This window comes from Pantherophis guttatus, chromosome 2 (assembly GCF_059756535.1).
Source record: "Pantherophis guttatus breed Tessera chromosome 2, ASM5975653v1, whole genome shotgun sequence".
NCBI classification, from domain to species: Eukaryota; Metazoa; Chordata; class Lepidosauria; order Squamata; family Colubridae; genus Pantherophis; species Pantherophis guttatus.
This window is the reverse complement of record NC_142064.1, coordinates 34,382,777-34,404,708: the sequence shown is the minus strand read 5'-3', so window position 1 is coordinate 34,404,708 and position 21,932 is coordinate 34,382,777. Positions and strand designations below refer to the sequence as shown.

At 35.5% G+C, this 21,932-nt stretch overlaps 1 protein-coding gene across 2 annotated transcripts in view; it reads right to left on the bottom strand.

The window, feature by feature from the left end:
- The window catches only part of AP3B1 (adaptor related protein complex 3 subunit beta 1), a 147,323-nt gene that overhangs the window by 10,636 nt on the left and 114,755 nt on the right, over nucleotides 1-21,932 (bottom strand). For both annotated transcript variants that reach the window (XM_034441071.3, XM_034441072.3), the window contains exons 25-26: nucleotides 11,624-11,721; nucleotides 6,539-6,677 (exon numbers count right to left, since the gene is read on the bottom strand). In XM_034441071.3, coding sequence (XP_034296962.2) covers nucleotides 6,539-6,677; nucleotides 11,624-11,721 — 237 coding nt within the window. The remainder of the gene's footprint in view (nucleotides 1-6,538; nucleotides 6,678-11,623; nucleotides 11,722-21,932) is intronic.

Here is a 21,932-nt window from a genome sequence, read left to right as displayed (position 1 = left end):
TATCATTATTATGATTATTATTACTTTGTTGTTTTGCATGTACACTAAGAGTTTATGCACCGAAGACAAATTCCTTGTGTATCTAATCACATTTGGGCAATAAAGTATTCTATTCTATATACACCACTGTGCAATAATATACATTCCAACATTCCTTGATTTAATCGAAAATATAAAGTAAAATGTTGCCGTAAAGAATACTAAATGTTGATGTCATCCATATTACCGTGTTTCCCCAAAAATAAGACCCTGTCTTATATTTTTTTGAACCCTGAAAAAAGCGCTTGGCCTTATTGTCATGCGCTCAAAAGCCCGATTGGGCTTATTATCAGCGGATGTCTTATTTTGTGGGAAACAGGGTATATGTTTAATATAGTATTTGTTTGCACCAAATAAATACAAGGAATATTTAAATGATTTTTAAAAATAAAATGTGTCTTTATACAGTGCATTTGTTTTCATAGTAAGCCCAATATCCATCAAATGCCTGCATAAGGTTCAGTATAGTAAGAGAGGATTTCTTCAGCCTGCCCAAAAACTAGCCCTGAAATACAAGAGGGAATGAGAAAGAAACTCAAGGCTGGCCCACTTTGATTCTCTTGGATATGAGAGAGAGAGAAAAGGGAAATTCAGCCAGACTTTTAAGATTCTATTAAAAATGGAACTTCTTTAAAAATGGAGCCTTCAAAAGGATTGAGAAAATAGCAGCTGCTTGCAGAATAACACTGTAACGAAGATTTCTCTATAGGAAACCTGACCCTCACATTGGCTGGGTGCATCTCTCAGAAGTTGCAAAAAACAGAAGGGTAAGTTAGGTGTGGCTGGGCCTTGGATTGGTTGAGGAGGCGGCCAAGTCCTGCAAGACCTGGGTAGCTGAATGGCGGGTGGGAAGCAAGCCTAAAGCTTGTAAACTGCACCGATTGGCTTATCAGCTGGCCTGAGGCTCCCCTGAGTGGCTGAGTGGAAACCAAACTGAAGGCCTGTGGGGACCTGACGGGGATTGGGGGGAAGGCCTTGGAAGGCCTGGGGCAGGCAAGCATTATGGCTGCCCAAGCATAAAGGCAGGCTTCACTATGGTTGTAAACTCAAGGACTATCTGTGTCTCAAAAGGCTGATTGTGTATGTGCACTATACAATATCTCTTCTCATTCTCAACAGGCCTTAGAAATGTGTCAATTGAAGTGGAAGAATTCTGTATATGTCTTCTATTTGATTATCTGCATAATCATAAGCCATAAGCCATAAAAGTGCTAATATGAATTTAGAAGCCTATGGGAAATTTTTATCTGCATTCAGTGTGGATGGCAAACTAGACATGCAGATTGTTCATTCCCAATTGGTTCTTCCTGAAATCCATAATAGCAAAAGGGAACCAAATGTTAGTTACTTACTGTGTTGTCTGAACCCCAGACAGCTGGCCTGTTGTGTTCTTTAGAAGTCTAAATAATAAATCAAGGTTTGTTCATGGTGTATGAACTGTGTTTTGCAAAGCATATAATGAATCATAATATGATTTCTCAGTTCAGAAGTCTCACAGGTGAAACTATTTCTGTTTATTTGGGAGAACAGAGAAGCAGGAGCCAGATACACAGACACATCACTCATTCACAATCAGTCATATATATATATATATATATATATATATATATATATATATATATATATATATATATATATATATATATATATATATATATATATATATATATATATACACACACACACACACACACACACACACACACACATATATACACGCAATAATGAAACTTTTCAGGATATAGTAAAAACATCATCATCATTTTGTATGCTACCTGACTCTTAACAACACTAAGAATGGAAGTACCGTATTTTCCGGCGTATAAGACAACTGGGCGTATAAGACGACCCCCGAATTTTCCTGTTAAAATATAGGGTTTGGGCTATACTCGCCGTATAAGACTACCCCTCTTCCAACGCACACCAAATAAAAATTAAAAAACATCAACTGGTTCACCCACAATGTAAAAGCAGCTGTGCTAGACCCAAAATGGCCCCTGAAACAAGCAGGAACCTCACACAGCCACAAAAAGCCCCAAAAAACAACTTTCACACTTTACACACACACAACACTCCTCTCCTGCGTGAGCTGCACTGGTTCCCAGTGGTCTTCCAGGTGCGCTTCAAGGTTTTGGTTACCACCTTTACAGCGCTCCATGGCTTAGGGCCTGGTTATTTACGGGACCGCCTACTTCCACAAACAGCCCCTCACCGGCCGGTACGCTCTCACAGAGAGGGGCTCCTCCGGGTGCCGTCAGCCAAGCAGTGTCGACTGGCGGCCCCCAGGGGGAGGGCCTTCTCTGTGGGGGCACCCACTATCTGGAACGAGCTCCCCCCGGAGATACGGAGGATCCTGGATCTGCGCACTTTCCGCCGTGCTCTTAAGACCCTCCTATTCCAGCAAGCCGGCCTGGCCTAATTTTCTCCCCTTTCTTTTTAATTTTTTAAACTGAAATTTTAATTTGTTTTAAATTATGGGGTTTTTTAATTGTCTTGGGCTAAATTATTTAATTTGGGTTTAAATTGTTTCTAACTTTTGTATTTATGTATTTCATTCTGTGCCTGTTCACCGCCCTGAGTCCTTCGGGAGTAGGGCGGTATATAAATTTAATAAAACAAACAAACAACACAACACAACACAACACAACTGGCTCACCCACAATGTAAAAGCAACTGTGCTAGACCTAAAATGGCCCCTGCAACAAGCAGGAACCTCACACAGCCACAAAAAGCCCCAAAAGCCAACTTTCACACTTTACACACACAAAATTCCACATACAGCTTTGTGAGATTTTGTATGTTTGTGTAGTTAGAGTGAAACACTACAAAAACACACTAAATCTCAGAAAGCTGCACAAATATTATTTTATTTTATTTTTATTTTTATATGAAAGCTAAATTTAAAACTTCCTAAACTTTAAATGGCTAGGTCTAAAAAAGAACAGCTAAAAAAAACCTGTTTAACTATTTTTTTTAAAGATCCCAAAGGGGAAAAAAACTTACCCAATAGAACAGGGGTATCCAACCTTGGCAACTTTAAGACTTGTAGACTTCAACTCCCAGAATTCCTCAGCCAGCTTTGTTTTGCTGGCTGAGGAATTCTGGGAGTTGAAGTCCACAATTCCCTGCCTGCTTGATTGCAGGCAGGGAGTTGCTTGCTGATGGAATGGATTCAGGCAAGCGAAGCGAAGCAAGGCAAAGTGAAGCAAGGCAAGCAGCTAAGGTAAGCAAGCTGGAGGGGGAAAACTTTTTTCCTTCTCCATGGCTCTGGCGATCCCAGCTGAGTTGCCTGATTAGCAGATCGTCAGAGCTTGGATCGTCAGAGCCATGTGAAAGGAGAAAAGTTTTTTCCTTCTCCATGGCTCTGGCGATCCCATCTGAGTTGCCTGATTAGCAGATCATCAGAGCTTGGATCACCAGAGCCATTTAAGGCTCGTTAGAGCCTTTTGGACTGGTCTGCCTGGTTACAGGAGAACGACACCCGGCGTATAAGACAACCCCCGACTTTTGAGAAGAGTTTCATGTGTTAAAAAGTCGTCTTATACGCTGGAAAATATGGTAAATAAAATTCATTTATTCCTATTTCTAATTTTCATAGAATTTAATAGAATTTTTAAAACCTGTAATGTTTGCCTCTCATCAAAATACATAGAGACATAAATCTGTGAAAAATTGCTTCCTCAGTAAGGAAGAGGAACCATGTACAGGCAGTCCTCGACTTACAACCATTCGTTTAATGATGAATGGCATGAAGTTACAATGGCATGAAAAAAGTGATTGATGATGATTTTTCACACTTATGACCGTTCTAGGATCCTCATGATCAAAATTTGGATGCTTGGCAACTGGCATGTATTTATGTTGGTTGTTGTGTCCCGAGGTCATGTGATCACCTTCTGTGACCCTCTGACAAGCAAAGTCAATGGGGAAGCCAGATTCACTTAATAACTGTGCTACTAATTTATCAACTGCAGTGATTCACTTAACAACTGTGGCAAAAAAGATCATAAGATGGGGCAAAGCTTATTCAACAATTTCTTGCTTAGCAATGGAAATTTTGGGCTCAATTGCGATTGTAAATCAAGGACTATGTGTAGTCATAATTGTATTTTCCTATAATATTGGGGTGAAAATCAAAAGAACTATTATATTGGTTCCTTGACCACTGATGCATTGATAGGATGATACAGCAAATGAGAACCAAGCCTTGTATGCTATGCCTATGCTATGCTATGCTGTGATAATATTAGTATATTATAGCGTAGTGTAGTGTAATGTAATAATACAATACAATATATTTGCAGATTTGATTAAGATAAAAGCAATCATTTTTATGTGGAAGGGCTTCAGGAAAACCAAAGGTTGAAAACAGTAGTAAAATGCTCAGCTCATATACATAAATAGATCATCTGCAATATTTTTTCTTTCACAGTGCTCCATTTTTCATCAAAAAACATAGACAAGAAAAGAAGAATCCTATTTTAGAAACTTTATTTTGCATTCAACTGCACAATTTGCCAAACAAGATCAATAAAACCAAGTTTAGTTTTTAAAGTGATTATTGAACATTTTGGAATAGAAATTGAGTTTTAATTCATTCAAATATTATTGAAAAGTGAGCAAATGTTTCTGTCTAATATCTCTAAAATCTGAACTGTTTGTTATATTGGGAAGTCAGCAAGCATAGGTATTTTTTTGTTCAAGACATTCTGAAAATTGATATGTGCCATATGTTTGGAAGTTCAGGAAAAGTGTGCACACCAAATTTTGCAGCTTTTCAAATACAATAAAATAAAATGCAAATTTTAGTGTAACAATCACATGTAAATAATGTTTAATTAATTCTATTAAAATAGCACTAGAAAAGATATACAATTTCAGCTTACTGAAGAAGGCTGGACATTTCCTACAGACTAATCACTTAGAATTTGGCCAAGTAAGTACTATTGACAGTTAATACCAGTGTTTTCTTTTAATATAAGGACTGTTATTATGGTTTGTCACACAGCCAGATATTTAGACTGGATTTGGCATTTTTAGCTATGTATCAAGTCCTTCCCAAGGACCTGGGAGAGACTGTTGTTTGATGGTGTTAATGGTATTGTTGCAGGATGTAATTATGGTGATGATGATTAAACATTTACCTTAAAAACGTGAACATTAAGATAAGGTTCATATTCATTTTTAGTAAAATTGCAGTGTTTCCCTTTTAAAGGCTGTATCAAATGCTGTTTCTCAGTCTAGAAATGAATTTCAAACTGTGTAATGTTAATGTTTGGATGTTACACAGCAGAATACAACGCATTATTTTAAAAAATTCTCAGAGATCTCCCAACAATGCTCAATCAATTGTAATGAAGGCAAGAATCTGTTTACAAGCTTTCTTTCCCACTTTATTTTGTAGTTGAGTTTTCTTCATCCTTTTTTCTGACACCTTCATGAGAATATTTTTGCCATAGACCCTAAGTTACTCAGTACTCTTCCCCTTGTTTTAGCTTATTTTTCAAGGTCTCACTTACTACAGTTTGCTTCCTCTTTGTTTCTTCTACATTTTCTTTCCTAAAATTCCCTTGCTTCTTCTTGACTTCCCTGCCGCTAGTAAATATTTTCTGTTCCATCCAACCTTATATTCACCCATCCTTCATTTGAGCTCAACTTTATCATTATGTCCACAGCTACATAACTTTATTCATTTAGAAACCTATAGATTTCTAAAGTTTAGAAAATGATAACTTTTCTTCTATAAAGGATAACACATATAAAGAAAATAGCTGATACACAGATTTTCTCTATAGCTTTATTTAATCCTATAGTGATAAAACAGTATTTATAAATTTTAACAAGGAATTTACAGTGGCCTATGCAATATTTTCTTTTCATCCTGTTTCTCTGTACATAGATAAGTACTGATTTTTTATTTTATCGAGTAATGCATTCATAAAGATACAGAAGTGTCCCTCTTAAGCAGAAAAAGTGCCATCAGGAAGCTTAAAAATAAGACCCAAACATGATAAGAGCAGATAACAATTATTCAGTAATTCTGAAATAATAGTTATCGTTAAAGGAAAATTATGCGAATAGCACAAAACTGCTACTAGAAATGACACAGTGATACAAATTCCCAATATCAGTGTGTCTTTTGTTGTTGTTGTTGCCATTTTCTACATCTTACATCTAAACGTTACAACTGTTTAGGAATATTTCTTGTAGTAAGTGGTCAAACAAGAAGCACAGACAATTTACCTACCATTCCCTCTGATTTTTATATATATATTCAGGTGCATGTAGAACATTATTTATAAACAGATTGCTGGAGTTAATTGGGATATTGCTAGAAGATATTATTATGATAATTGAAAATGGGCATCCACAAGCAATGAATCAATATCATTTAAGTGTGCTAGAGACCAAACCTGACTTTGAATGCAAACTTTAAGTAGTCGCCTATTCATATACAAAATTTCTATATTAAACTTTACAGATTTTACACAGTGATTACCTGTGGATGTTATCTTCACCAGAAGGAACTCCACCAAGGTTTGCTATGCTTGTTACCTTCTGCAGTATCATAAGATGGGTAGTATTCTGTGGTGCCACAGAGATTGTAGCGGATACTTCATTCATACCAGTCAGCCTTCCTGAAACAGTAAAAACTGGGTATCAATGCAATTAATATTAAAGACAATGTACAGCCACTGAGAATACATTTAGTTTTTGTTAAAAGTTTATCTCTTCTTTTCTAAAGGGATTTTGGTATAATTTTTAAGAATACAGTATAAATATAAAAATCAATTATTCCTATTATTCAAATTTCAGTTGCATGAAGTACTTTTTGATAGTTTATCTTCATCTGACAAAAAGATATTGAATGGCAACAGACAGAATAGCTAAGTTTCCCACCTCTACAAAGCTCGAACAACATTTGGCTCTTTCAATTACACCAAAAGAACGAATGCATTATTATGGAAATTCCCCTTTAAAAGTGTACATGTAAAGAAAAGAAAAGAAGACACTGGATTGGAAACCAGTGCAAGAAAAAAATAAACATAACATAACATAGGGTCAGCCCCTCCATCTCATGTGTATCATGTGAAGCCTGATTAATGTCTTGTGAAAACAGACTTTGCTTGCAGACAGGCACAGAACTGAGACACATGTCTCTCTGCTCACTAAGATCAAATGGAAAGAACAAGCACATCCAAGTCTCATCTCAAAGTCCATTCAGGCATGGCTAAATGATAGGCACAAAGCAATAATGGTTAGTGCTAGAAGCAGAAAAATATATTTATAGGAGTATTAACATGTTTAATTTGCTTGAATATCAAAGATTTTTTTTGTCCTTTAAGCCAAATGTTTCAGTCAAAGAAATATCAACATCATCCAGCTTTTTTTTAAAAAAACAGCAAATTTAGTTAGAGCTGTATGTTCTGTTGCAGATATTTAAAAATTGAGATTAGGCAAATACTTTGAAAAAACACAGAAGCCATCTAAGGCTGCTTTTAAGCAAAAGCACAGGACTGGGATAACACTGTTGAGAGATGTGTGTACTCATTAAGGATTTAAACCTTCTCCATTAAGCTCTATTGAAGAGCAAATGCTGAATAAATGAATGCAACTATGTTTATGTTAAAAGCCTGTTTTCCGTACTATGTAATTAAGGGAAATATTGTACAAAGCCAGTACTTTTGTCAAGCTCCTGTAAATGGAAAGATGGATAGCACTCAGAGAAGGGAAGGCATTGCTTCATATTTAACCTTAACACTCTTGTCATTAATGGTTTGTCTAACTTGTTCTATAAAGACAAGGTACTGCTCCATTGAAGTAAAATTTAAAAAATCAACTAAACCATGCTTTTCAGAACAGAAGATTCATTATCATTGACTAATGTATTGGCATAAAGCAAAGTAACATCCTATCAAGTAAGGCACACATTCAATCTGCCTTACCACTACCACCACCCCCTTTATTTTTAACTCATGCTGTTTTATTGTTATAGGCAATTTGTACCACTCAGCATGACAGTGTAAACTGAATCAAGATTAATTTACATGCAAAAGAACACTTAGCATGGTAAGCAAATGTATTGTCTCGATTGCTGAGGTGGAAAAGAACCTGAAAAGAAAAAAAGGTGCTCTAATTAAGGGGCATCAAATATGATTGCTTGTGGTAGTTAAAGGCCAGAAAATAGGGAATGCCTGACCATTTAAAGAATTAGCACCTTGCTTGTTAAGGAGAGAGAAAATGTTGTAAGCATAAATCTTGATAAAAATCAAGCAAACATTTTGTGGATTTTCTTTTCTTTCTTTTTTTTTAAAGATATAGCTTATATATATATATAAATCTACTGCCTGCACTTGGACCAAAACAGAAAGTTTTAAAAAATCCAGAAAAACAAATTGCCACTGAAAAGAATTAGGTTTCAAAAACAACATAATTGCAGATCTTGCATCTAATTATAAAAATGTATAACAGCAGCATTCCTAATGAATAACCAAGCAACTTAAATTGTAGCATGAAGCTGGAAACACAAAGGTTGTAGGATTATTATTTTTTTTAGTAACTTTGACATTATAAAAAATGCTAACATAATATTAAAATCATTGACAGAGATTGGATCCTTTGGCTTCTTCCTAAAGAATTCTGGATATTTAAGGAAAACGGCATGACACCTCTGTGAAGTGTGGTAGCCTATCATATTACAGAAAGAATTAGCACTGGTATTATTAAATGATTTGCATCAATAAACACTGCTCAATATTTGAAGTTGGAAACATAAGCTAAAGGACAGAACTAATTTAAAATGATTATGGAGAGCAAAGTCAAGACAAATTTCAGCTGCTGTTTCAAACTATGTTAGAAGGGAAGGGCTAGCACAACAAAGCCTATCAAGTAGAGCCGGTGCACAAATACCCCTTCCCATCTTAAAAATCTTATGCAGGAATATCAGCATTCATCATACACATTATACTGCATTATTATTTCTGTTGTAAAAATAATTCCAAAAGTTATTATTATCATTTTAAGAAATCCTGTTATTTCAAAATATTTTAGAAATGAATAACTATGAAATGAAGTATTTCTAGATACGAAGGTTTGAGACACTTCAGAAAAGGAAGAAAACTCAGAAATCATTCTATATTGATTACATTATTATACTTGGAAGGTCTTTTATCATAAGAAATTATGGGAAATTAGGAGAATCCTATCTGTGATTTATACTGCAAATATGTGCAAATTTAATCAGATGTTACTGATAGGAATAGCGGTTATTTTTAAGTAGATACAATATATTCTGGATTTCACTATTAGTAGTGGTTGAGTTTGTAGATCACATTAAGCCATTGCTTATTTAATTACGGTTTATTGAATACAGCACAATGGGCTAGCTTGTTGCAGCAACAAACTAAAACAGAAACCCATCATATTATTTTATGTGATAAGTGTGATGTGGGAACTGATCAGAGAGCTAGAATTGGAATGCATAGTTCATAAGTCTTTCCATGTAAGCCTACTATAATTCCTTGAAATGCTGTACAGAGGTTGGACATAACTTCTTAATGGGATGTCTTTGGTGTGAGAAACTAGGATGTCCTTCTATTTATGGAAGGCTTTCTCCTGGGGAAACCTATGAGCAGAAAACCCCTTGATTTTATGTTTCCTGCATCTTAATATGAACATACCCATTTAGCAAGCATTATATCACACACTATTTAGGGAATTTCAGTTGTAGGATGCCTGCTTTTTCAAGTCTGCCTGAATCAGGCCAAATCTGGACACAATCTGATTTAATAGCCCTGCTTAAGAATTCCCTTTTCTATATTTTCTCAATGGCTTCTTAATCTTATTTATAAAACAAATAAAGCTAAGAACGAAGACTTCTATTATTATGAATTTTATAAAATAGCTGAAACATTTAACAAACAAACAAAAAAAGAAATTTTAAACTAGGGGCAAATTTCACAGCATCAGTCCTGCATCAAAGAATGAATTCAGGAAGACAGAAAGAGCCATACTGAAATGTCAAGAGGCTTCCATGGATTTACAAATACTTCATATAAACAAATTTTCAAATAGCTTATTCAGAGTAGCCTTTCTGCTCTATTAAACATAGCAAACAACTGCCAGATGTATTCAGACAAATAATCAACAACCTCAGAAGTAAAATGGCAGAAGAAAAAGGAATTTTGGCAACAACTCCATAGAGGGCCACAGCTATTCTCAAAGTGCACTTTTTCTATGCACTCTTGGTTCTGAATGGCCAACCATGGGGGGAAAAAGCTCTCAGTCACATTTAAGCATAGAAAACTCAATCAAACACCAGGCAAGCAAGCACACAATAAGAATGGGAGAGGGACAGAGTACAATATCCCATTTTGCTTAAAGCTACACTGCTGGAAAGCAATTTGAGAAGATGAAGGAAATTGTTCACAAAAAATATGAGAAAATCCAAAGGCTCACTCACCTTGGTTGCTGTGCTCACGTAACGTAGACTTTAGGCCAGCAAGAAGTAAGAATGGTAAATAGTTATGAACAGATTAAAAATAGAAATTACTGGCCTAATTTTAATATCAGATGTCAACTCCATGAAAATAATCTAACTGAAATAACTGATGAGTTATTATTTCAAGCCACTGAATGCAAGATAGAAAGACATATATAATATTATTCTGATGTACTATGCTCCTTTAACAAAAGCACACTTTTTGGGGGTTTTTTTGGGGTGGGGAATGTGATATACTAGACTGAAATAATTGACGATATGAGAGTATAACCTCACATAAGCCATTTAAAGAAACATATGAAATATGGGACAGCTGGCTGACAGAACCTGTCTGAGCATATTTGCCAATGGAAGCTAAGCAGGGTCTCAAGCCTGGTTAATATTTGGATGGAGAACTACCAGAAAATACTGGGGCTCAGGGTAGACAGAGGAACTGAAAAACATTCCAGTAAAAAATTATTTCTATGCAATAGAAAACTGTGTGGATTTTTTATCAGGAGAACTGACAAAAGGGAAAACTGTCTTCCAAAACTGACAGGGAGCTCAATTGAGAAGAAAACTTTATTTAATACAAAAGAGCTTCTTATATTTTGTGCAGGTAAACCAAGTAGAATTTTGGAAAATTAACAATCACTGTTCAAGTATGACGTTAAATTATTGTAAAAAAAATAATGCAACTAAGCGCATAAACCTTTTTATAATGTAGCTGAAGATACTATGCAGCCAATATATACCAGATTCAATATAAAACCATCATGTTCTATTCTATAGTCAGTGGTTTTTATACACCAGAAATTCTCATTGTATCTGAATAGCAGAATTCTAGCTTAATATTGGTTAATATGATATACCATTTTTTGGTATTTGCAGTGAAATCACCACATGGTAAAAAGAGGGAAAAAGAGAAAAGCGTATCCAAGAAGACACTTCAGGCATTATGAAGTTTTTGATGATAGGGCTATAACTTCATAGCTGATTTCTGATAATATGCCATGTGAAACACTAGAACTGGAGATGTCTGGAATGCTTACAATATTTTACAGTAAGATAATTTATTTATCTAATTTTAAATTTATTTCTCACCTCTTTCTTTTCTGAAATCCTTTTCTGTCATAGTTACTGGTAAAAGTAACTCTCCAACTGGAGGCTGAATACTAACACTGAAGTGATCATTCTTTGTACTGTGGAAGAAAACAATTACAAGTGAGAATTGTATGATTATGTACATTTTTACAAAAAAAAAGAAAAGGAAAAAAAGAGAAAATACAAACTGATTTTTCCCAAGTAATTTTCAGCATTGTTTTTATTTATTACGTTAATTTTCTTTTTATCACTTATTAGGTAATTCCAAAGATGCTTTTTCAAAAGGCAGCTATACTTTATTTTTTCTTGAAGAAGTTTAGCTCCTCATCCAAGAAGCATCCCCGCAATTTAATCAGAACTGAAGATGCTTCTTGGATGGGAAGCAAAATGTCTTTGAGAAAAAACTAAGAAAATCCAGTTGCCTTTTGAAAAAGTACCTTTGGGACAACCATGACCTGAATGATTGAGAATCTCCTTAGGCACTGGTTAGGTAACTTGTTTATGGCTTATTACTCATCATCTTAATAATCTTTTGGCATAAGATTCCATTTTTAGGTACCACAGAACAAAGTTAAAATATAGGGATTAAAAGCAGCCCAACACGTACAACTGTTTCCTATAATGGTATCCAAACACGAGGCAAAACAGAAGGATGTTATGAATCTATGATAAAATAGCAAGATGAAAATGAAGTTTTGTTACTTTTCCTAGAATTTTTAAAATTAATTTCCCTCTGTACTGCTAACAATGGAATTCAGGCCAGAGCTTTAGTAGAAAATGATCCTAAAAATTCAACACCACACTAATTTTCCCATACTATTTTTCTTAATCTTCCCTGCTTTCCCTATCTAATCTGGATATTTTAAAAAGGTCCTTCAGAAAATTCAGGTACAGACAGAGCAATCAGGTACTGTGTTACATTTTTCCTTCTTAGATTAGATTCAGAGCCTCCCTCTGAACTTGAAGAAAAATTTCAAGTGCATCTTAAGGTTTCTCACACTGATCCCATGCCTGTAGATTAAGTCACTGTTCAGTTTCACTTTTTAAATAATTAAAAGAAAAATATAAGGTGAAAATAAGAGTGAGGAGCCACTATGAAAAGAAAGGAGAAACAAACAAAACAATCTACAATACCCATAAAAGAGAGCAAAAGAATTATTTTCGTTCATCTTATGATATGGACCAATCAATACCTGAAATGTTAAAACTGTAATTGTAAAGACAGTTCATGACTTTCTTTGATTCACAGTTTATGTGTCCGGGAACCTGGAAATTCAGGTACATGTTTATAAAATTAAGGGTCCAGGTAGTTGAATCAGAAAACATTAACAATTTAGTGTACAGGATGAAAAAAGCACACCTGGGAGGAAAGGTAAAATATAAACCAAACATAGTAACACTAATTCTGCAAATATAGTGGTCTCCCATAATATTAAAAAATGAAGACTCCTTCAAGCTGAGCTAAACCTTTGGTAATTGCATGGAAGTGTCCATGTAGCATCATGACAATTGTATGAAACTGATTTGCTTTCTTCTGTTTTTTTTTTCTTAAATTAGAATTTTAGAATTTTCCAGCAGTTTCCATCCAAGAAGTAGTCGAGTTCTAACCCAACTTACTTTCTGCTGTCATCCAGGGCTGACGATAAAGGCTGAACAATTTAAAATCATAGCACGCTTGTGAAATAGACTAGGATGCTTTTTGAGCATTAGAGATGCCTGAAAGTATTATTTTGCTGCAGAATACTAATAGTAAATTAGTCCATAATCAATGGAAAGTCCCTTTTATTGTCTTACAAATATTAGTACAATAGTTTCTAACATAAAAATCAATTTGAGTAATATCCACGGTATTTAAATTAACCTCAAATATTTGTTATTGGTTTCGATAGACTTTTGACCTTATAAATATGAAGTGATATTGATTACTAAATAGGTAAATATAATGATAAATATAGAAGTAGTTCTTCTTTTATGAAGCAGATGAATAGCAGATAAAAATAAAAAAACCAAATTTTAAAATTCAAATCACTAACACTTAAATGAATCACAAGTACATTACCTTAGCAAACTAATAAATTGAAGTAAATCTAGGGTTAATTATTTTTAGAAATGTTATTCTAATCTGTAAGTACAATAAATCTACTTTAAAAACCTTATGCAATAGCTATACAGTAAAATGTTTAAAAATCTGATTAGTCTGCATGAAATCAATCTATTATTTAATTTTTTGCCTAAATTTTCAAAAGAGTAATGATGCTAGAAAAATGAAATTGCTCAACCCATTCAACACACAGCTTCAGGATAAGTAGATACAAAATCGTATTTTGCTTGAATCCAGATGTTTATTAAAATAAACTGCAGTCTGGAACAGCTAAAATACACTACAGCTTATAGGGTGTGTCTGTTAGCTGTGAGTTTAGGACCACTGTATGGTTCAGGGCTTCCTGCATTGAGACTTGCTCCTCCTGAGGTCCACATAGTATTGTCCTTCCTGGCATTTCATAAATGAATTCCAGACAGTATCCTCCCTCAAGGCAATCCAATTTTATTCCACTGTACCTTTGCTTATCTTCATCTGTAGTTTTTGTATTGGGTGGGCCAGAAAAATGAAAAACAAGTAAGTAAATAAATAAACTTTATTAGAAGAAGATTGTAAAATATTAATAAATACGTTAAATGATGATTTGAAAGTAACAACTCCAAAATCCTGCAGCACATATTAAAGAAAATATCAAGTTTACATTAAATAGTTAACTTATCTTTCCCAGAAGAGTTAACTATTAAAAAAACAAAAGAAAAGAAACTTAAGGGTCTTTTGTCTATGGCAAAAATGTTGTGATTTTCCAAAATCTAGCATATTATTAAGTGCTGTATAGCTTACCCAAAGGGTTTAAGTACAGATGCAAGGTAGTGGAATATAGCAAGGAATGTAATTTTTCAAATTAGACAACTGTCCCTTGCATTATTTAACATTTTGTTTGACAAGAGGATTGGAGATCCCAACTACCTGGATGCTGGAATTTATATTATGGCACTGAATATATTGAGCTTTATAAATGAATGTGAATATGCTCTATATAATACGTTGGTTTTTACAAAGTATACATTAAGATTCACTTATAAGTGAGAGATTAGCAGAGCAAGTTGCTATATACAGTAGAACCTCTGGTCACAAATACTTCTGATCATGACCAAATCGGGTATTTCTTGTAAACGCCAAATTTCCTTTTGTTTGTTTACAAACAACAGCAACCCATGTGTGGCTGCTGCATTAATTTTGGTTAGGTTTGGGTCACGATCAAATTGGGTTGCGACCAAAGTTATGGAACGAATTATGGTCGTGACCAGAAGTTCTTCTGTACTATTCGTGAAGCTAATAAAGCTTGGGAAAATATAGTAGTCCTTTAATGCTGCATTCTATTGTAAAATATATAAAAAAGATGAATTTATCACATGATTTCACACAGATTGAAATAGTATGGTCATAATTTAGTCCAAAATATTAATTACATTATTTTATATTGTACATATTTTTATTTAGCTGATCATCCAAAACACCAAATGCTGAAAACTAAATAAAATAGGCAGTGTTTTGTTTTTTTTAAAAAAACCATACTATTATGAATATTTATTATAAACAACTTTCTAACCCTGGTAAAGAAGTACGTTATAACCTTTAAGATTCTTTAATGAAAGAGAAATTAATTTTTCTTCATAGCATAGCCTAATAAATATAGCATTTATCAAAGAACACTTTCAGACATTTTAATTTCTTTCTGTTAAGTTTTCCCTCTTTTACCATAATTTATAGAAAGAACCACTTAATAAAAGAATTGTAAATGTTTTATTATTAATTTTTACTTTTTTTTATACCGCTTGCTTTTTCCTGAATTGCTAGCTCCAATATATTGGTTACTTTAAAAGTGTAGATTTTGTGACAAAACACAGTCAATGGATGGCATCTAAACCAATTGATCTACCCATTACCATTATCTCCCTCCCCACTCAAGCCTTACTACAAAGCTATTGATTTAAACACTGCTGATCGGTTTCCATTTTCTGATTTTGGGCAGGCTAATTAAGAAAGTGAGTAATTGTGATTACACTGCTTCAGGATCAATTACATTTGATGTAAGACAAAGTTCTCCCTTTTCGAACAATGTAAGGAAATAATTATCATCAGAATTGTTTTATGCTGGGAACCTTCCCTTAACTATAAACGAATGTCACATATATTTGGTCCTTGAAATGTGGACATAAAATATTCCAAACAAATATAAAGTCATTTGAAAGACCAGTGTAGATAAAACATATGCTCTGTTTAGAAGGTGTAAGAGAAAAATCTATTATTTGTGACATACAATGTAAGTGGTTTTGGGAAATGGAAACAATTTCTAGTCATCATAGAGACCTTTTACCTTTGTAATACACCACTACAAAGGGCTGCCAATAGAACTGCAGGCTGCAGAGAATATCACAAGGTACAACTTTTGGCCACTGGGATTCAGGTCTGAATGGCTAAGAGAAACAGACAGCTTATTGTATATTATCCTTTTCAGTCCAGCAAAAACTTCTGCAATGATTCTGAGTAAAAGTATGACTTCTGTACTTCACCATTAAATATCCTTCTTATAGGGAAATAAGACAAGAAGAGATCTGATGCTGTGTCCTTAGAATGGATGAAATTGTCAATCCTCCTGGGTAAACCAGACACCAAATAGATAAGCTAATTGCACATTACTGTAAGACTACATTAATCTTGAAAATCTGAAGGTACAAACTTTCCACCACCACTTTACCATCTGATCAATTAGGGTGGATCCTTCCTAAGTTTCTTCCCTGACCATTTAAGCCTTCTTCCCTTGTCTGATTCTTTCCTAGGCAGCCTCTCTTTTCCTTGCCCACCAAAGTCACCCACACATTCCATTACAGAAATGGAATGGCAGCTGCAATTGGTTCATCAAGCTGAATTTGGTGGAAGTGAGCAAGCTCTGAGAAGATTTAAACCTATAGTCATATAAATTTAGCATTTAGGCATCAGTTATTTTCCAGTCCCTATAAATTCAGCAAAATAGAATTTTTTTTGCTGAACTTTCTTCCTGCTTTTGCTGCTAGGTTCAAATTCAATTCAAATCTTTATTGTCAGCGCACAACATATGTACAATGAGATTGGTTGAGCTCCCTCAGTGCACACTCCCCCAAACACAATACAACTCACAGTAAAGACAGAAAATCCCTAACCCAATAAATCATATTAACAACCACCTAGTCCTATTACATCAGTGTGAACATGTTACATGTTGTGCCGGCCTTGCAAGTCCATCGTACTATGTAGTTATGATGTTATTTTGCATTCAAGAGTCCGACAGCCTACGGATAAAAACCGTTCTTCAGCCTGTTTGTGCGGCTGCCCTACTTAGGAAGAAATATATCTCAATGAAGAAGTGCAGAAGAAACATGTAAAATATTTCTATAGCAACAAGTGTTGAATTCAATTCCCTTTTTATTAAACTATATTCTATACTTCTACTTAATTCACATTTGACTTGAATTACAAAACTAATGATACCAGATTCTGTAGAAGTTTGGAGTTACTACTCTCCCACAAGAGACCTATCTTCAGCCCCCTGGGAATTCTGTTGACTTTTATCTACAGCCAATTTGCCTTGGCTGCTAGTAGATCAGATTCTTGTGTATAGGTAGTATGAAATAAATTTACAGTACTTTTGAACTCTAGCCAAGCTCATGTTCATTGCATCTAACAGATTCTTGGTATTGTGATGTAATTTGGTGTTGCGGTGAAGGCACTGGATTGGAAACTGCAAGGCCCTGAGTTCTAGGCCCACCTAGCTGGGTGCTCTTGGGCCAGTCTTATCCTCTCAGCCCTATGAAGCAGGCAATGGCAAACCACTTTTGAAATCTTGCCAAGAAAATGTCAGGGACTGGTTCAGGCAGTTGCCAGGAGTCAACAATAACTTGAAGATACACCTCCCGCAAATGTGTTAAAACAGGAGGAAACCAATTATTTTTGTTTTTTTACCCCTCCAACTCTGTGCTTGGTTTGAGTTGTGTCATTGGGTTCACATTGTTCAAATCATTACAATGAAAACACCACTGGTGTCTGAAGCAAATCTATTTATAATGATGTTACTCACAGACCAGTGTTGAGGAATATTGATCTTTCTTGTTTGTCTAATAGGAAAATAATAAACAATTACTAGGCAATGTTGGAGAAGGTAATCAGTTTTTATATATCACTAATACAGCAGACCTCCCAAAACATAAAGATGATGATATGCATAAAATCAATGTGTTATGCTACATTGCTTATATTCATCACTGCAAAGAATTCTGAAGCTTTCAGGGCCTTAAGTCTGAAACTGAATTATTACTATATGGAGCAAGCGGCACTTGAAATGCAAACAGTCTGTAAACATGAAAAATTTAAAGCATATTATTTAATATGAGATCAGTATACTATATACCCATAACATACTGTCCTTTATAGTAAATCAGCACTGGCACTGAATATTGTTATATGAGGCAAAGAAAAAAGGTAAACCTCTTTTAATACTCTTATAATTTGCAAGAATCTTATAAAATGTTATTGTATTGCACTGTGATACTTTTCCAGTCCCAAAGAAAGTGGAAAATCTAGATTACATTTCAATATAAGGATATAAAAATTATACAATCTATTTTCTTTTGTATTGATAACCATAATTCCTTAGCTAGCTGATTTCTACATAGCTACTTTGAATTTAGCAGCAATATAGCCTAGCCTAATTGCTACTTATTTTGATTTCAATACCTTTTCAATACACAGTATTTGATGAGAATAAATATACAAATCTTTTAAACAAAAAAAAAAAAGAAACAATGTGTGGGATACTTCTGTAATAGAATTCTAGCTCACATTATTTGTAGGAGTTAATTTCCTTTTTCAGTCAGTATTGATATGCACTAAATGCAGGCATGTCTAGTTGGAAAAAGGATCCTGGTTTGGGAAAAAAAATGGATGCCTTCAACAATTTACCTGAGGAACTGTTTCACTCCAATAGGATTGGTCCGCCCCAGTTGTTCTGGCAGAAGGGGCATGCTGCAGACACTGTCAGTCAAACTATTCCAGCTGGCAGGGTCCAGGAGAAGAGGGTGTCTGTGGTGGCCCAAGCTCTCTGCCAGCGAAAACAGAGCTTGGGGGGAGGGGCACGAGGTCCTCCTGAGCTCCATTTTCACTGGTAGAGGCACCACAGGCTACTCCTTTGCTGTTTTTAGGGTGGCCCCACAGGCCAGATCTAAGCACCCTGCAGGCCGGATCCAGCCCCCGGGCCTTGAGTTTGATACCCCTGCATAAGAGCCTTAAAACTGGATCAGCCAATGGGCCTGGGGACCCAATGTGGGTGTTCCATGTTGGAGGTTGTTAGTCAACTAGGAAGAACATTCCACCCCCACCCTATAGTATCCTGGTTTTAAACATATTTAATTTTGGTTTATTTTATATTTAATGCTTTCATGCTAGTACCTCTGTTTTTATGATGTCTGTAAGCCAACCAGAGTTGCTTGTTAGTGAGATGGGTAGCATATAAATTTAATAAATGAATACATCTCTTCAATAACATCCCCTGTATGGCAGTTCTGGTAGTTATAGAAAATAAAAACATTAAAAGATTACCTTTCTAAACTAAGATTGCAGAGATGCCCCCCCCTTCAATTCTCCCCATTTGCAGTTGATTACTGGGTCTTGGTAAAACAATTTCAGGTGTAGAAAGAGAACATCTAATTGTCATAGCCTAGGTCAGGGGTGTCAAACTCGATTTCAATGAGGGCTGCATCAGGGTTGTGTTTGACCTGGGGGGTGGATGAGTGGCCAGGGTGGGCGTGGCTAGCTTGATGTCACTCCTGTCAGGGGCACCTGTGGGGCCTAAGTGCTCTGCCAGCAAAATCGGGCTCCCGAGCTCCGTTTTTGGCTGCCTCAGCCTCCTGCAACCCTCTGCCAGTGAAAGTGGAGCTTGGGAGCCCGTTTTTGCTTGCAGAAGCACTGCAGGCCTGTCCTTTGCTGTTTCCAGGGGCCCCACGAGCTAGATCTATGTACCTCACAGGCCGGATCCGGCCCCTGGGCCTTGAGTTTGACACCCCTGGCCTAGGCCATTCTTTTGTTAATAGTAGCAGGGTTTACACTTATCAGTGACTCAACTGTTCTTTCGTCTAAAGCACTTTAAATTTCTTCTCTTTCCCCTTATGAGAAACAATCTGATGTAGTGGTTAAGGCACTGTGACTAGTCCTACTTTAGGCACAAAACTAGCCAGGTATCTAAAATGTCTAGTCAAGCCATTTAAGTTGAATATCTGAAAAATTCTGCCAAAGTCCTGAGTAAGCTGGCGCCAATAATTGCTGGTTTATCACAGTAGAAGAATGACACTGAGTCTGGATTGATTAACTAAGAAAAATAAGGTGACAGCTGGCTAGCTGGCTGGAGGAAGGCCCTTCAGAGATAAAATCAGGACAATCTTCTCTTGAAAAGCAGAACAGAACAAGCAAAGCACCAACTTGCCAAGTTGATGAAAACCTTTAGGGAATGTAAGATGGGAGAGAGTGATCTCAAAGTCGCAGAACAACTGTCATCTACATAGTGGCATGTATTCCAATACATGCATATATGGATTCCTGACAGATAGTCAATGGCAACACATTGGTAAAGATCCTTAGGGATGTGGAAAGACTAAAAGAGAGGATAAATAAATGGTAACAAAACTGACCACCCATTTTCACACTAAACATCCCCACTGACAACAAATAGCATTTACACTAGGTTATATTTCATAAGACTTGAAGAACAGATTTAGAGTCATTCATTCATTCATTCATTCATTTCCATGGCAGTGATTACCCTAGAAAAATGCTGCAACTGTAATTCACCACATGCTTTATCTGTTGTTTGGACAAGCTATGATTTGGGCTAGGAAATTTCTCTTTGCTCATCCAATAGATGAGTAAAACAAGCAATAGTAAATGCTAATGACAGGCTGTACAGGCCCAATGTTTCATATTTCTAAAGGAAACGGAGATGAATATCATTTGCACATTGCCTCAAACTTCCAATCCACAGGAAGTCACTTGATTCAGAGACTGAATCCTGCTTTAAGTGATTTCTATTACCGAAGTATATTTTTTGGCAATGAATGACAGAAAAATAACATGACTTCTGTTCTATAGTACTTTATATTTTTCTAGTCTAGTAGTTATAGACGCAGAAGCTGCTTCAGGGTTGGCAAGCACAGTGAGCTACTGTGCAGCAAATATCCATGTGTACAATTTGAAATCTGCGATGAATTGCTATAACTAAGCTTAAGAGTCATACAAAAAAGCTGTTAAGAACATAGTTTATTTCCTTTAGTTTAGGCATAGGCAATACCAACTGATCAAGTGCATAGCCTTCCATCTTTGAAAGAGAAACACACTAACTATCACTAAGACTCCTTGAAACCTGAGCAGGCAAGCACTGCACATTCATTTCAAAAGGAGGACTCATAACTGCTGTAGTAGCAGAGTTAACATGAAGGCAAGTGTTTGCATTATCTAAGAAATGATTGGTAATCTTACTAGAATCGATGTTGGAAGGGCAGTAATGGTACCTGGAACTGCAAGTCATAATCAAATGTGGTTGTGTCAAAGTAAGTTAATGTGTTGAATGTGATTCTGAGTGGAAATCATGTGAGTGATGCACCAAGGATGTCTAAAGATAATAACTCCTGCTGTCCATTCAAAGGGAATAATAATATAAGCAATAAAGCCCAAAGTCCATCTCATTTCCAGCTTCAAGAATGATCATTAAGTGATGATGATGTAATATGACATAAATGTTATTCTTGATCTGGTCTGAGAACAATACTTAGAACAATGCTAAGAAAATGGAGATTCTTGAAAATTTGAAGAGAATGGTTGATAAAAGATTGGAAGAGAAGAGTTTGATAAGCTATTTGTGCAATAGCTTGACAGTTGAGCAAGTTATGTTTTTGTTCACCTTTATCCTAAAAACGGAATGCCTTCTTAAGCTCTCTATATAAGATTGTACTGGTATAGGATGGAGTTGACTAAATGGGTTAGTTAACTGCCAGCGACTTTATTCAAGGTAAGTGTAGAGGAATCCAGCATCATTGGATGTAGCTAATACAAGGGCAGTATGGATGACTCTAGTACATATAATGTCTAAAGGTGCTGTGATTAATGATGATTCATTTTGGCTCAGAGTAAGATGCTTCTCCACATGAGAATATTTGTTCATTGATGGAACAAGGCAGCTCCAACAGG